The sequence below is a fragment of the Petaurus breviceps genome, unplaced genomic scaffold (genome assembly GCF_028583685.1).
Source record: "Petaurus breviceps papuanus isolate PSGF00001 unplaced genomic scaffold, PetGlider_PUasm1.0 90740, whole genome shotgun sequence".
Classification (NCBI taxonomy): domain Eukaryota; kingdom Metazoa; phylum Chordata; class Mammalia; order Diprotodontia; family Petauridae; genus Petaurus; species Petaurus breviceps.
In genome coordinates this window covers 9,317,814-9,333,465 of record NW_027187330.1, presented here as the reverse complement: position 1 = coordinate 9,333,465, position 15,652 = coordinate 9,317,814, and the positions used below count along the sequence as shown (strand labels likewise).

Genomic DNA, 15,652 nt, shown 5'->3' with positions numbered 1-15,652 from the left:
TGTGTTTAAACTTGATGTAACTCTGGGGTAGATTCAATTGTGATCCAAGGGTGGGGAACTTTTGACCTTATGTTTGGAAACTAATCTCCATTTGAGAAGAGGGGCTTTGTGGTGGACTTAATTAAGGTATAGCCTAGGGGTGGAGAAGTATTTAGAACAGAGACTTTGTAATTGATTGAATGATTGGAAGGTCCTGGGGTGGGGTAGTACTTGGAGATTATTTAATTATTTAATGCTGTATTTGGAATGATGTCATGTTTTGATCTTCTCTGTTCTTGGTTTGTCACTGAATAAAATAGAGAGCACCTATGCTGGTATTCTGAACCTTGGGAAGTTGCCTTTCTTTTGGCATTACATTACACCCCAGGAGCTTACACACAGAAGGTTGTTGAATTAAATTGACCAGAATAGCAAGGAGACTAAAAGTACGTGAATGGATGAATGAAAAATCATTTAAATGCTTCCTATGTGCCAAACACTACCCTAAACCCTGGACATTCAAATGGAAAAAGTTCTTAATCTCAAGGAGCTCACATTGTAATTGGAGTAAACAACACAAGTAGGCTGGATCAAGGTGTATAAGTTGAAAGGAGATATTTAGTCTTGGAGAAGGGAAGACTTAGAGGGATAGGTTAGCTATTTTAAAATACCTGAAGGGCCATTGTGTGGAAGAGGGATTGGACTTCTCCTTGGCCCCAGAGGGCAGAACCAGAAACAGTGGGTGGAAATCTAGGAACCAAATTCAAGTTTGATACATAGAAGACACTTACTAACAATCAACCCTATCTATCCCAGAAGGAAGTGGGAGATGGCAGGCTTTGCCTCTTAGGCAGTCTTCAAGCAGAGTCTGGACAAAGGCTTGGAGGTGTTCTAGAAGGCAACCTTGGTCCCTTGTTGGCTGAATTAGATGGCCCCTGAGGCCCCTTCCAGCTCTGGGATTTGGTGATTCACAGAGGATGTATTCTTCTCCTGCCTCTGACTTGAAATCTAGAAATCTAAGCTTTTGTCTAGGGAGTGTTCTCTTCGCCCCCCCCCCCCTTCTGCCTGCCAGTTAATATTAAGTATCCTGGAGATCTTTGGATCCTTCACAGGGATCACTGTCCCTAAAGTCAAGGTGCATACCTTGATAGACAGACAGTGGCTGCTGTCTGACACAGAGCTCAGGGGTGTCACTTTCCCTGACTGACACCATTTCTGACACCTGTCATGTGCCTAAAAGATGTGCCCTTCTCTGCCATCTCACAGGCTCTGGGCTTGTCTCTTCCCCAAGAGGTACACACACAGTCTCTAACACACAACTCTAACACATCTTCCTTAAAGCATGCCTGCGCTGACTTTCTTTGACCCAGTGATGCATACACCCTCCCTAGTCATACAGCTCATAACCAAGACTGCTTGCACTTGGGGAGTGGGGCTCGCCTAGAGGGCATCCATTGGCTGATGGGGAGAAAGCACACCCAGAGAGATTGCTTTCAGTACTAAATTTTGGTGCATTGGTTTTCTGGACCTGGGTTATGACAATAGCTTCTTTTAAGTGGTCTCCCAGCCTGGAGAACAAAGCCCCAGCCCCGCTGCCCTAGTTTTCAGCTCCTCTTAGCTTATGTGCCACAGCCTTGACTCAGGGTCTGTATGGGCCACAGCCTTGACTCAGGGTACGAGTCCAGCTGGTTACAATACAAACACTTTAAAATAAAATCGTGATGGGGAGCTAGACTGGGTGGCAGCAGGATGGCTTAAGGAGGGGGTGGGGCTTCCTGTGGAGTAGGCGGAGCTTCTGGTACAATAGGTGTGGCTTTAGAAGTTCCCATAGCCTGAATTACCTGATCTCTGAAGGGCAGGTTAGAGAAGACTGGGAGGTTCTTTGCCCACTTCACAGCCATGAAGAGCAGGCGTGCAGAAGTCTCGTAGACACTCTCGGGGCTGGTAGAAGGGTATGAGCCCGGCTGGTCATCGGTCAAGGGGCGTTCAGGCTCATTGCTTGTGACGTCTACATTCTCATCAACTGCATGGAGAAAAGGCAGCTAGATGATGTGGGCCTCTGGCCTTAATCCACAATGCCCCCTTCTTGCTGGGTAGCTCTAACTAGGTGGTCCACTGGCACCCCAAGCTCAACATGTACATAATTAAACCCTCTAAGACCTTCTCTCCTCCTGCCTTCCCAATTTCAATTAAAAGTATCATTCAGCCCTCCCAGGTACCCAGGTTAAAAATGCCCTCTTTCCCCCTTGTCCCCTGAACTCAGGCCAGGCATAGGTTAGGTAGAGAGGCACCTGAAGGCAATATAGAAGACATAATTAATATGTATACATATAAATACATATTTTTAAAAATATAGACAACACTGTGCTTTGTAACCTACAGGTAGGAACTTATAATACACTGAGCTGATAATTTGCTGCAGCCTAGGGGCAGCTAGGTGTCACAGTGGATAGAGTGAATGGATAGACTCATCTTCCTTAGTTCAAATCCAGCCTGAAACACATGAGCTGCATCACCCCGGCCAAGTCACTTAACCCTGTTTGCCTCAGTTTCCTCAACTATAAAACTAGCCGGAGAAGGAAATGACAAACTGCTCCAGTATCCTTATCAAGAAAACCCCAAATGGTATCCCAGAGAGTCAGATACAACTGAAAAGCAATAGCTTGCATCTACCATGTATTCCCCTTTGAATAACCTTTAATTTGGATTCATCCACAATGAAGCTAGCTAGATGCATAGTGAATAGAATGCTTTCCTTGAATCAGGAGAACCTGAGTTCAAATGCTGCCTCAGACACTTACTAGCTCTCTCATCCTCAGTTTCCTCATCTGTAAAATCAGGATCATAATAGCACCCACCTCAGAGTGAGGACCCAATGGGCTAATATGTGGGAAACACTTTGCAAACCTTAAAATGCTGATAGAAATAGTAGCTGTTATTATATCATCACCAGGAGAATATCATCATCTTAGGAAGGTACCTTGGAAGCAGGAGGTAGTTTGTGATCATGGAAAGCACTCTGAAAGTTACAAATCATGATCCAGCACACCCCCTCCTCCTAAATTCTGGGCCTGGCTCGTTGTCGTTGTAAAGCATCTAGCACAGTATCTTGCATGTAGTAGGTACTTGGTAAATTCTAGTGTCCTTCCTTCCATTCTTCCTTCCTTCCTTTATTTATCTGACTTACCTGTCCGAGATATTTAAGTTAATGGACTAATTAAAACAGCATATCATAATGTATTTTTCATACATTTGGCAATTCATACAATTGCCACCCCCATCTCTCTAGAGTGTCCGTGATCTCACTGTATAGGCCCTGGAATGTTCTAGGGTCTGTTTTAATCAGCACAACATCGCCCCAAGCAAGAGCATCTGGGGTCCCCTGTGTCCTTAGAGAATCACTCTACACCAGGAGTGGGGAGCCTGTGGCCCCAAGGCCACATGTGGCCCTCTCAGTTCTCAAGTGTGGCCCTTTGAATCCAAACTTCACAGAACAAACCCCCTTAATAAAAGGATTTGTTCTGTAAAACTTGGACTCAGTCAAATGGCTGCACCCAAGGACCTAGAAGGCCACATGTGGCCTCAAGGCTGCAGGTTCCCCAGTCCTGCCCTAGACTGTATAGTCTTTATATAGGATGTCCTCTATTACAGAGGCAAGATGTGAGCATATAGTTCTCGGTTTTATGCTTTGTCAGTGGTTTTGACAGAGAATCACTGAAAAAAAAAATCATGTCTGTTAACCAGCTAAAGAACCTTCAGTAATCTTAATCTAAATGAGATAATATTCATAAGATGCTTAGCACAGAGCCTAGCACCTCGTAGGCTTCACTACCAACCCAGTAACTTTCCAAACCAAAACACCGATCTCCAATATTTGTTATCACTAGAATGTAAGCTCCTTGAGGGCAGGAATGATCTTTGATTTTGTAATTGTATCCCCTGGCCTAACACAGTGCTTGGTACAGAGTAAGCATTTGATAAATGCTTTTTCATTTAGATACTATGTATGACCCTGGAAACCTCTCTCAGCCTCAGTTTCCTTATATAATAATAGTATCTCCCTCACAGGATTGTTGTGAGGATCAAAAGAGAAATGCACACACATACATATATGCATACATATATGTATATATTCACATACATGTACATATATGCATGCATGTGTGAATGGATAGATAGAGAGCACTCTGTAAGTCTTAAGCTGCTATACATGTTAGCTATAACTACTATTACTAGCAAGTAAACAGAGTTGGGATTTGAACTTGGGTTGCCTTTCCACTGCCTCCCAGGCAAAGGCAAATGGAGAGATACATGATAGAGAGGCACAAATAGGCTGGCACTTATTGCCAGTGGTGAATAGTGCACAAGAAGTGTCAATAAAAGACATTAAGAATATTAACCAGAAGAGGACCAGAGCTAACTGTGCAGCAAGAGGAAGGAATGATAGCCAGCCCTGGAACTGATGAAATATTAAAAGACTCATGGGAAGATGTCCAGTTCATTGAGTAGATTCTCTCTCAAGGAAGGATTCTTGGAAAGATAAGAATAAGAAGGCTTACAGGGCTCCGATCTACATTGGTTAAGAGATTACCCCACATAGAGAAGATCACAAATCTGTCAAAGCCTTAGTCAAGTCCCGTACTTTATAGGGAAGGCTCAAAGCCCCTGGACAGTATGCAGGCAAGTCATTTTTTGCAGACCTTGCTTAGGGTTCACAAATGCCATTTCTGCTCATTCCCACCTCTCGTCCTTGGTCACACACCCAATTGTTAAGTGGCCATGTTTTATTGATTTCACCTCCATAGTTTCTCTTCCATCCATCCCTTCCTTTCTACCACCACTACCACCATCACTACCACCACCATCATAGTTTGATCATAAGATCAGAGGCCCTCTCATCCAACCCTTTTTCACTTTACAGTAGAGGAAACTGAGGGAGGCCTAGTAGATTAAGTGACATGGCCAACATTACTCTCCATCTATACTGTTCTTCACACAGATACCTGAGGAATCTTCCTAATTCACAGCTTGAATTATGTCAGTTTCCTGTTCAAAGACCGTCAGTGGTTCCCAAACCACTAACCCAATATTCAATACCTTCCACAAACTGCCTCCAATCTACCTTCCCATTCTTTATTCACATACCCTGTGATCTTGCCAAACTGGGTAACTTACCATCTCCCAACTTCTTCTACCCTTTCCTGCTTTGGGTTATCCCCTATACTTTAGCCATCCCCTCTCAGGGGTGAGGAACCTGCAGCCTCAAGACCACATGTGGCCTTCTAGGTCCTCAAGTGCAGCCCTTTGACTGAATCCAAACTTCACAGAACAAATCCCCACCCCTGCCTATACTTTCCTCATTTCTGCCTGGCAAAATCTCTCAAGGTCCAGCTCAGCTCTTACCTCTTCCACAAAACATTCCCTGGTCCCCACGCTGACAGTGATCTCTACCTCCTTGACACTCTCATTATACTTTGTTCCTGTTTCCCTTATGCATTTATCATATTTGAGTTGCAGAGGACTGCAATGCAAGGGTGGGCTATAATCTGCACTGTTGGAGGGGAGAAGATGCTATTCAGTATTTCTGTATTTATCTTACTTCCCCTACTGGATTCTAAGCTCACTTAAGGCCAGGGACTATATTTTGCTCATGTTCATGTTTCCAAGACCAAGCATACAGCTAGCACTTAATAAATACCTATTAAATTGAACTGGACATCTCTGAAGGTGAAAGAAAAAATGCAACAGTTTAGTGCAGCAGGAAGAAATAAGTGAGTGCCCTACTCCCTGTGCTATTGAGTCTGGGACCCCAGAGAAAGTCTAAGGTAAGGATATGCCTGCTCTGTGTCCATATGAAGACCAAAGGTCACAGGAATGACTTGGGCAGGCTGTCTGAGAGGCCTCAGAACTGCTGGGCACACTCACCATCCTCTGGTTCTAGCTTTGCACACGTCTCGGCCGTCATGAGACTAGCCATGAAGCGATGGTTTCCTGGAGGTGTCAGAGCCCGACCACCAGGGACTGTGGTCATGGAGGCAGAAGCAGGAACCCGAAGGCCAAGCACCATGGGACTGGCAGGTGGGGGGCCAGCTCGAGTGGTTGCAAGATGCTCTGGCCGGAGGTTGGAGTCCAGCTCAATGCTGTCAAGACGAACCTGGGCTGTGCTTCGGGGCTGACGTTCATTCTGAACAGCTGGGGAAACCAAGGACCTGGGTTAAGGCCCCTCCTCCAGGAAGCCCTCTGGGGAATCCTATCACTATAGGCCAGGTGATTTTACTGAGTGATAGTGTCCTGTACCCAGCAAACTCATAGACCCCCAGGAAGGAAGAGAGCTCAGAACTTCCTACCAGTGCAGCTCCAGCCTTTCCAAATCAAGGCTCTCTGTTCCATGCCTGGACACCCTAACAGATTCACCCCAGGTCCTCATAGACACCGCACACCTTCCCCCACTCACCATCCTTGTTCATCCCTGACTGCAGACACTTCCTCAGTCGGCAGGCCTGGCACTGGTTTCTGTGGGCCTTGTCCACGGGGCATGTCCCAGAACCGGCCTGGCACCTACAGTGTGGAAGGTAAGCCCTTGAGGGGGGACTTTGTATGCCTAGGACCTACACAGCACCTGGCACAGAGTAGGGCCTTTTAAAGTGCTTGTTGATTGGTTAGAGAAATCAGGGACCCAGCTGTGCCCTGTCTCCAGCCCCCTCCCTGCAGAAGGATCTGAGCTGATGGCGGGTGGGTCTGTGTATGAACTCTTATAGGAAAGGGGTTTCATTCAGGAGAGATCCAGGTTGCCCAGCCAGGGTGGTGGGGGAAAGGGCAGGTCATAAAAAACCCGAGGGGATCTTGAGTTCTGCTGCCTTCCCTGGCAGCCTACCTTTTCCCAGGGATCTTCTAGAGACGGTTTCCTACCTCTGCTAACCCATAGCAGAAGTTCCCAGCCCAGCGGAAGGGAGGGATGGGCCAATGGGGCCTTCTCACCTGTAAATGAGCTTCCTTCTCACACTCCTCTTGAAGAAGCCGCTGCAGCCATTACAGGCATAGATCCCATAGTGCTTCCCACTGCTGCTGTCCCCACACACTCTGCATAGGAGCCCAGGACTCAGACCTGCAGGGAGGGAATGCTGATAGACCCCCACAATCCTGAGACATTCTCAGCCCTGGGGCAAGCACACTTGGTCTAGGAATGGTATGGACAGGAGTACAGCCCAGTCAGGTCCCTCCCCACCTCTGAAAGGGCCAGGGGCAGCCCCTGGAAGAGCCATCTTGTGGCCATGGCATCCTAGCTGGGGGGGAGCACATTGCATGCAGAGTCAGCAGGGTGTATCTTTTTGGCTCCTTCATGATATAAGTGGATGGAGTAAATGTTAGGGAAATGGGCAGCTAGGTGACCCAGTGGATAGTGTGCCAGGCCTAGAGTCAGGAAGACTCTTTATGGATTCAAATCTGGTCTCAGATACTTACTAGTTGTGTGACTTAATCCTGTTTGCCTCAGTTTATGCATCTGTAAAATGAGCTGGAGAAGGAATCTTTGCCAAGAAAATCCCAAACAGGGTCACAAAAGAGTGGGACATAACTCAACAATAACAAAAGAAGGAGTATTGGGAGGGGAAAATGGTCCAGAGGCAGTTAGGTTCCATAGTGATAAATCACTGGGCTCGAAATCAGGAAGACCTCTGTTCAAATTCAACCTCAGACACTTACTAGCTGTGGGATCCTGGGACAAATCACTTAAGAGCTCTGTGCCTCAGTAAAATTAGGAGGTTGGACTTAATGGTATCAAAGGAAGGTCCTGACCAGCTCTAACACTATGCTTTCATGACGCAGGCAATCTGAACTCAAGCCAGTCTGAGCTAAGCCCCCAGCAGAGTACTCAGAGCCCAGGAAAACAAACATTCCTGCCTTTATTGTGCAAGCCACTACTTCTGACTACTTTGCCATTTGACAAGCTACAAAACTGGTTTGAAGCTAATAAGCTGAAAGCTAATAGGCATAAATGAAAAAGTCTTTCACATCGCTTCCAGAAATCAACTTCACATGTACGAGATGGGAAAAGGAAAGGCTGGATAGCAGTTTGTCTGAAGAAGACCTGAGGGTCTTAGTGGATTGCAAGCTCAATAAGAGTCAATAGCCTGACAGTCAAAAAAGCCAGTGTGATTTTGGGCTGCATTAAGAAAGGCTGAACTTTCAGGAATAAGGCTATTAATGTTATCAGGAATGTTATGTTCAGTTCTCAAGCCTATATCATATGATAATAGCTAATATTTATATAGTGCTTTAAGGTTTAGAAATGTGCTTTCCAGATATAATCTTTACAACAACCCTTTGAAGTAGGTGCTACTCATCCCCATTTCACAGATAAGGAAACTAAGACTGAGAATGGTTAAGTAACTTGGCCAGGGTCACATAGCCAGTAAGGCAGGATGTGAACCCAGGTCTTCCTAATTACAAGTCCAGCACTAACCACTGCACCACCAGCTGCCTCCTATGAGAGCCACTTGAAGGAAGGGGGGCCATTTGGTCTGGAGAGAAGGGAGATTCAGCTGTTGGGCCCCAGTGGTAGAAGCAAGAACGATAAAAGTTGCAAACAGAGGCTTGTTTTAGGAGGAAACTTCCTCATAATTAGAGTTGACTTAGTCCGCTGGAGCAGACAGAGGCAGCGGGATAGTGTTGCTGGAGGTCTGCTGGGGCACACAACGTGATCGTTTCTCAGCTTTGCTAGAGGCAGGATTCTTTTCCAGGTCTAGGATGGACTAGATCATCCACATTCCTTTCCAGCTCTGGACTCGGATTCTGCCATATCCAAAGCAGATGAGGTTTAGAATTATAAATAGGTTTTCTACCTTTAACGCCTGTACCACTCAGAAAAAGGAGCTTGGTGGGGAGGAGATGGGGGGAGAAAAGCATGAAGGGGGCTGAGGCACGAGGCCCCATTGGCCCCAGCCCTGAGGAGTGAGAATACAGAGCCTTAACAAGCTTTCTTCCCGTCTGGGGCAAGCCACACCTTTTAAGGCAAATTCAGTTTGTGGGGGATTATGGGCCCCTGGTTCCTGTGGAGAAAGATCAGGGCAGCAGCAAGAGGAGGAAGGAATGCCCAGGGTAATGTCACTGATTCAGTAGCTAACTAGTAGCCTTTAATTAATTTCTTAACTAGTTTAATTAATAATTTTACTAATTATTCTTCTTGACTCGGTAAGTTTGCTGCTTTGTTTGTCAGCTGCTGAAATGTAAGTACTGTCAGCACCTCCTAAAGCCCTGATGCCCCTCCCTAGCCATGACTCTGAGAGTATATCTACTGACAAGACCAGGGGACATTCAAAGTCTCTTCATTTTCAATGATCCAGACTTCGCCCTTACACACACACACACACACACACACACACACACACACACACCTCACACCAATTATCCTCAGGGACAGTGTAGTTCAAAGGGAGGACCCTGGGTCTAGAATCAGAAGGCTTGGGTCCCACTTTTGCCTCTGCCACTTACGATTTTAGTGACTTTGGACAAGTCACTGTAAGCTGGCGAAGGGGGTGGTTGGCTGAACCTCCGTTTCCTCATCTAGAACATGAAGGGGCTGGACTCCATATCCTCTGAGGGCCCTGCCAGCTCTATGCCTGTGATCCTGTGACTCTAGGGATACCCTATAACTCTAAATCACAGTTGTACCACGGTCTCTAAGGGATCAAAAATTTAGGTCACTCCAAGGGCAAAGTAGAAACACATGATGAGCTTATAAGTGGCTGCAGCATCTTGTCAGCAATGACTCACATAAGAAGTAGCATCAGAAAGACCCAGGCTCTAGCCTTTGCCCCCTCACAGATGTGTGTTTCTATCATATTTCCTTGTGTACACATCACATCTCTCTGTTAGATCACAAAGTCTTTAAAAACAGCAACTTAGAATTGTTTTAATTTTTAATTTTAATTTCTTCTAATTTTCACACTCTCTGCCTAGCACAAAAATCTGTGCAGAATAAAAGATTAACAAATATTTATGAATTGATTTTTTTAAAAGATAGCCAGGAAATGTATGATCTGAAAACAATGGGGCTGTCATGTAGCAAGAATGAGGGATGATGGATAGGCAGCCCCACAGTCATTCTGGTATTCAGAGGGGTAAAGGGCCTAGGCCAGAGGTTCTTAACCTTTCTGATGTCATGGACCCCTCTGGCAGCCACTCTGGGGAAGCCCATGAGCTCCTTGTTGAAATAATGCTTTTAAATCCATTTTTAAAAGTGCACAGGAATACAAAAGAAACTAGTGATATTGAAATGAAGTTATCAAAAAAAAAAAAAAAACACAGTTCACAGGTTAAGAACCCCTGCCCTGGAGGAAGGCTTCTAATGTGTAGGGTAGATCCTCTGTGGAATATTTGCAAGAGACCATGGATAAAAATTGCACTGAATGAGAATAGGTAGATAGGTTGTAATCTATACCAGCGAAGAGAGTGCACCCATGATGAGACTGGAAATCCACTGAAGTATTAGAGTTGATTCATGAACTGTAACTACTTGACCACAGCCAGGGAGGAGAAGAAGGGGTACGGGAGCCGGGAAAAAGCATTTATTAAGCACCTACTATACAAATATTATCTCATTTGGTCCTCACAACAACCTGGGAGATAAGTGCTATTATTAACCCATTTTACAATTGAGGAAACTGAGATAAATTGTAGTCAAGTGACTTGCCCAAGGTCATACAGCTAGCTAGTAAGTGTCAGTATGGGAAAGGGCGGCATACACAGATACTGCTGCTTGTTCTCTGGTAGTACAGATTTGAGGAAGAAGAAGCATTAAAGACCTATAATCCACACATAACCCCTCTGTCCCCTGGTTAGAAAATGCCCCCTGTTTCCTTCATGTTCACAGGACAGGGCCTACAGAAAGTGGTTGACATTCAGTTTTCAGTGCCCAAGTCCTTAGCATAAGAAGCTTTTGATTTAGCAGTGTTCTCTCCTCCCTTCCTGCTGCAGTGTCCTCCTGGCCCCTTTTCCCCAACCGGAGTGCTGCTAGAACCCAGGACCCCAAGCCAGGTCCTATAACTGCCTACCTCCAGGCCACCCACTTGGTGCTGAAAGGCTTTCTCACTGTCATATTTTAGTTTTCAGAGTTTCCACAAGCAATTATTCTTATTATTACCATCTGTCGTTTTTCACACCCATGTCCCTATGGGTCAAACTGGACTTCCCTCCCAGACCTTCTATGTTTTCTCCTTCAGGGACAGGAGTGACCTTGCTGTCTGTTCTCCGAAGTCCCTGAGGAAGTTACCAGATGTGACACGTGGTTCTGGGATCCACCAGCATGAGTCAATGAGATGTCTTTGGCCTAGTTCTAAACAATCATCAGATATGCCCCAGTCAAGAGCACATAGGAAGAAAAGGAGAGCTTTTGCATAGGGAAGGTCTTGGGTCAAACACATAAGAGCTTGTGATCCTTGGAAAATTTCTTAACTTTCTGCCCTGGGGACAACTCTCTGAGACAGTAAATTGTAGATGAATTGCTTGGTATTGACAGAAGGTGTTTCTGCACCAGCTGGAATTCTCCACACTGAAAAAACACTGGGTCAAGGTGAAAAAACATCATCACCCATCCCCCTCCACCCCCACACACAAAATCCAATTCAGTAAAAAAAAATATATCAATTCATTCAAAAATAAATTCAGGTTTTTCTTGGTCACTATTTTAAAAGCCCACCAGTTTTTCTGGGGATAGTAGTGACTGGGGATGAGGGGAGAGGGGAGGATAAGAAGAAAAACTAATCCTGGATGTTACTCAAAGACCTCAGTTAGAAGTTGGTATTCTGAGCACATGTGTATGTGCTCAGAAAAAAATTGAGCTCCTCTGCTCTAGACTTCTGGAGGATTTTCCACCATTTAGCCCCCTAAAAAACTTTAGTAATAAAATTGTGACCACTTTAAAGTAGAGTTTTCTTAAGACTTCTGGGGTGGGAGGAGGGTTTCTTGATGCCAAAAAGAAAACCTGACATCCTTCTCCACATTTGGCTACCTGAAAAGAGCTGGGATTTCTCCAGTGAAACAACCCTGGAGGGCAGAGATGTCCATCATGTATGTGGCCTCAATATTCCAAAGTTGTAACCCAAACCAAATTAAAATACAATTGTGAAATATTTAATAAAATAAATAAAATACAATAAGACATAGATAATGTTACAATGTAGTTTTCTAAGTCAATATGCAGCCTGCAAGGATTCTTACAAATGGTTTAGGGTTCTTCATTTCTATTTGGGTTTGGCATCCCCTTCTGTGGGGGGTTGCTCCAATAGCCTAGCCTGCAAGTATTCTTGGAAAGCATTCTTGTCCATTGAAGAGTGTTGCTTCCTCCTGAATCTATCTGCCTTCCATTCTACCCACCCACTCACCCAAGATGGCATCAAGGACTATGGGGCAAAGGAGGAAGGAGTCCTCAGAAAAGAAATAAACAAACCCCTTACCTGTCTGGTTATCCTCCCGATCAGTGGGTGTGGAGGGATCAGTGGGGGAAGCAGACATCCTTGAGCTCTGCAGAAAACGAGGGTGGATCTCAGTTGGGAAGCCTTGAGAAAGTTCCTTTATGGCACAGCCTAGGACTGGTCCAAAGGAGCACTGAACGAGCCTGGGTCTCAGGGTTCCAATCCTCTGTACTTTGAGAAGCTTAGCTGTTTATTGGAAACCTTCAGATTCCCCCAGCCTTTGGCCTCCTAGCACTCAGATGAACCTCCTTATTCATTCCTCCTTAGTGAGAGTCCAGCCAAGAAACATGGGGAAATGGAGGTCTACCACATCTGATATCTAATGCAGGTATAGCAAACAGCACCAAAGTCAAAAGATTGAAGGTATCCAAACTTACACTCTGGCTTCCCAGCGATTCAGAAGACCCAGGAGCCTAGGGAGAACCCTTTGGGCTTCAGCTACAAAGCTCAGGATGGCCAGCTGGAGACAGGACCTCCTGTCTCCTTCCCTTCCCTCCTTTGTCTCTACCACTATCTTTCTCTCTTTTTCTCCTTCTCAGTCACCCTTTCTTTCCCCCTCTTTCCCTCTCTGTACCTCTCCTTTCTCCCTTTCTGACCCTCCCTTCATCCCTCTCCCCCTCTGTCTGCCTCTTTCCCTTATCTCTCTCTCCCCTCTCTGACTTTCTTCAATCCTGTCTCTGTTTCCTTCTCTCTCCTACGCTGAGAGTGGTCTCCCACGCCTCCTGGCTAAGTGTGTGCATGTGTCTTGCCCTCCTCAGCGTTCTCAAGGCACACAGGCAGGAAGATTACCTCCTAACCCCATGTAAGCAGATGCCTGATTGTCATCCTCTTAATCTTTACTGTCTCTCCAAAGGTGGATCAATCGGCCGCCTGATGAAGAATTAAAAAGGTGCTGAGGCCCGTCAGTGAGGCTCAGGTTCTGCCATCCCATTGTAATCCTAGACCACCTGAGGCACCACTGAAGCCTGACCAAGCCATCCTGCCCCCTAGCCACCCACCCTGGCCAGCTTTCCCCCTCAATGCCCCTTTCTCCTGCCCTCAGAGAATGATTCCATCTTATTTGTTCAACCTTCACTTTGGATTTTGAAGTGAGTTTTGGATCCATTTCCCATTGGGAATGTGATCTCTTTGGGCGCCTCAGAGAGAAGTGATTCTCCCATCCTTTCTCTGCTAGAGCAGTGACTTCTCATTCACCCCCAATCCCTCCATTCACTGGGCTTTTGGAGGCGTCTAGTCACACACTAGACAAGGCAGCTAGTAATCAGATCTTTAATGCCAAATGACTTTCTCACCTTGGCAGATTTCCTGTAGTCTCTAACATTGGGGAGGGAGCGGGAGGAGGGAGAAGAGAAAATAATTATAGGTTTTAAAAGTGGGCCCTCCTCTGTGTCTATAGCTCAGAGAGAGATTTCTAAATATTATCACCAACCCAAGACTCCAGAGCAAAGTTCCTTAACCTGGAGTCCGTAAACTTGACTTTTAAAACAACGTTAATAGCTATATTTCAATATGATTTGGCTTCTTTTGTAATCCTATGAGTTTTAATCTTATGCATTTAAAAACATTATCTTGAGAAGGGATCCACAGGTTTAACCAGATTGCCAAGTATGTCTTTAACATAAGAAAAAAAACAACCCACAAGCAATACAACCCTAGGTCTAGAGTTTGCCAGAAAGGACAGCTATTCTGGAACAAGAGGAATGAAGACTGGGGGAGAGGTTGTCTGCATAATCTCTGCAATTAGAGAGCAGGATAGGCCAGAAAGAAGGCTAATTTTCAACTATGGGATCTCAGGGAACACACTTCTCCTGTTGGGGGCCAGTGTCTTCACTGGGCAATGATAGAAGGCAAAAACACTTTATCACTTTGTGTCAGACTGGCTAGTCTTTAATGGACCATGCATCTAAGTGCCTATGATTGAAGGGTCTTCTGCTAGGTTTCTGGGGATATTTACACACTCAAATGGATCTCCATGAAAGATGAACTGGAAGAGTGGGAAGATGTGTGGATGTTCCCTCCCATGTTGCCTGATATAGTCCACCCATTCCTGCCCCTCCTAAAGGACTCATCCACAGCCTCTCATACATTTGCCACAGAGGGTCTACCCAACTTGCTAGGGAACCTTCGTCCTTTTCTCTTGACATTGCAAGGATTCTAGTGGGGCACAAAGGCCTTTGGTCATTTATCCCTCCCTCTCACCTCCAGTCCATCAGCTTTGTTGTTCATCAATCAGGTTCTCCACAGAGTCCTCCTCTGATGCCTCAGTGCATTGAGGAAGTGATCCTGTAAGAGGAGAGTTCAAATTATGGCAGGTACCTCCATGTCTGGGAAGGCTTCGATTCTGGTTCCAACATCAGATTGAGATTGCTTTCCCAGGCACAGTCTAGTGAAACACAGAAGGGTCCATCCCCAGGAAGCTGGCCACCTGGTGATGAAGTTTATAGCTATAGGAACCCATAAAACAGAGACATAAGGGGTACAAATTCAGAGAAAGGACTGACACTGGTGTTCATGTCAACAAGCTTTCCCTCTAAGTCCAGTCAGAGGGGAGATGACATTCTCCACCCAGGCCAGGACTTAACAAAATAAAACTGGAAAGGCGAACCCTTGGACCTCTAAAGGCATCTCAGAACAGAGGACTGGAGCTGAAGGTACGAGTTATAATTACTTCTTCAAGGACAGATATAAAAATAATGATAGGACTTTTTCAATATCTTTATTAGTTTTACTGACTTTTTTTCCTCTTTCTCATTCTTTGTTAAAAGGCTCGACTCTGTAGGAAAAAGGATGAGAGATACGTGTAATGTAATGCCAAGGAAAGGCAACTTCCCAGGTTCAAAATACCAGCATAGGTGCTCTCTATTTTATTCAGTAACAAACCCAGAACAGAGAAGATCAAAACATGACATCATTCCAAATACAGCATTTACTAAGTGTGATTAAATAATCTCCAAGTACTACCCCACCCCAGGACTTTCCAATCATTCAATCAATTACAAAGTCTCTGTTCTAAATACTTCTCCACCCCTAGGCTATACCTTAATTAAGTCCACCACAAAGCCCCTCTTCTCAAATGGAGATTAGTTTCCAAACATAAGTAAAATACATTCATTTGCTCAACCATAGAACACAAAAAGGTCAAAAGTTCCCCACCCCTGGATCACAATTGAATCTACCCCAGAGTTACATCAAGTTTAAACACA

General features: G+C 45.3%; 1 protein-coding gene across 1 annotated transcript in view; it reads right to left on the bottom strand.

The window, feature by feature from the left end:
* The window catches only part of NR2E3 (nuclear receptor subfamily 2 group E member 3), a 38,747-nt gene that overhangs the window by 17,072 nt on the left and 6,023 nt on the right, over nt 1–15,652 (bottom strand). The window contains exons 2-7 of the mRNA XM_069067283.1: nt 14,649–14,732; nt 12,432–12,498; nt 6,958–7,084; nt 6,434–6,537; nt 5,905–6,171; nt 1,821–2,002 (exon numbers count right to left, since the gene is read on the bottom strand). Coding sequence (XP_068923384.1) covers nt 1,821–2,002; nt 5,905–6,171; nt 6,434–6,537; nt 6,958–7,084; nt 12,432–12,498; nt 14,649–14,675 — 774 coding nt within the window. The 5' untranslated portion in view covers nt 14,676–14,732. The remainder of the gene's footprint in view (nt 1–1,820; nt 2,003–5,904; nt 6,172–6,433; nt 6,538–6,957; nt 7,085–12,431; nt 12,499–14,648; nt 14,733–15,652) is intronic.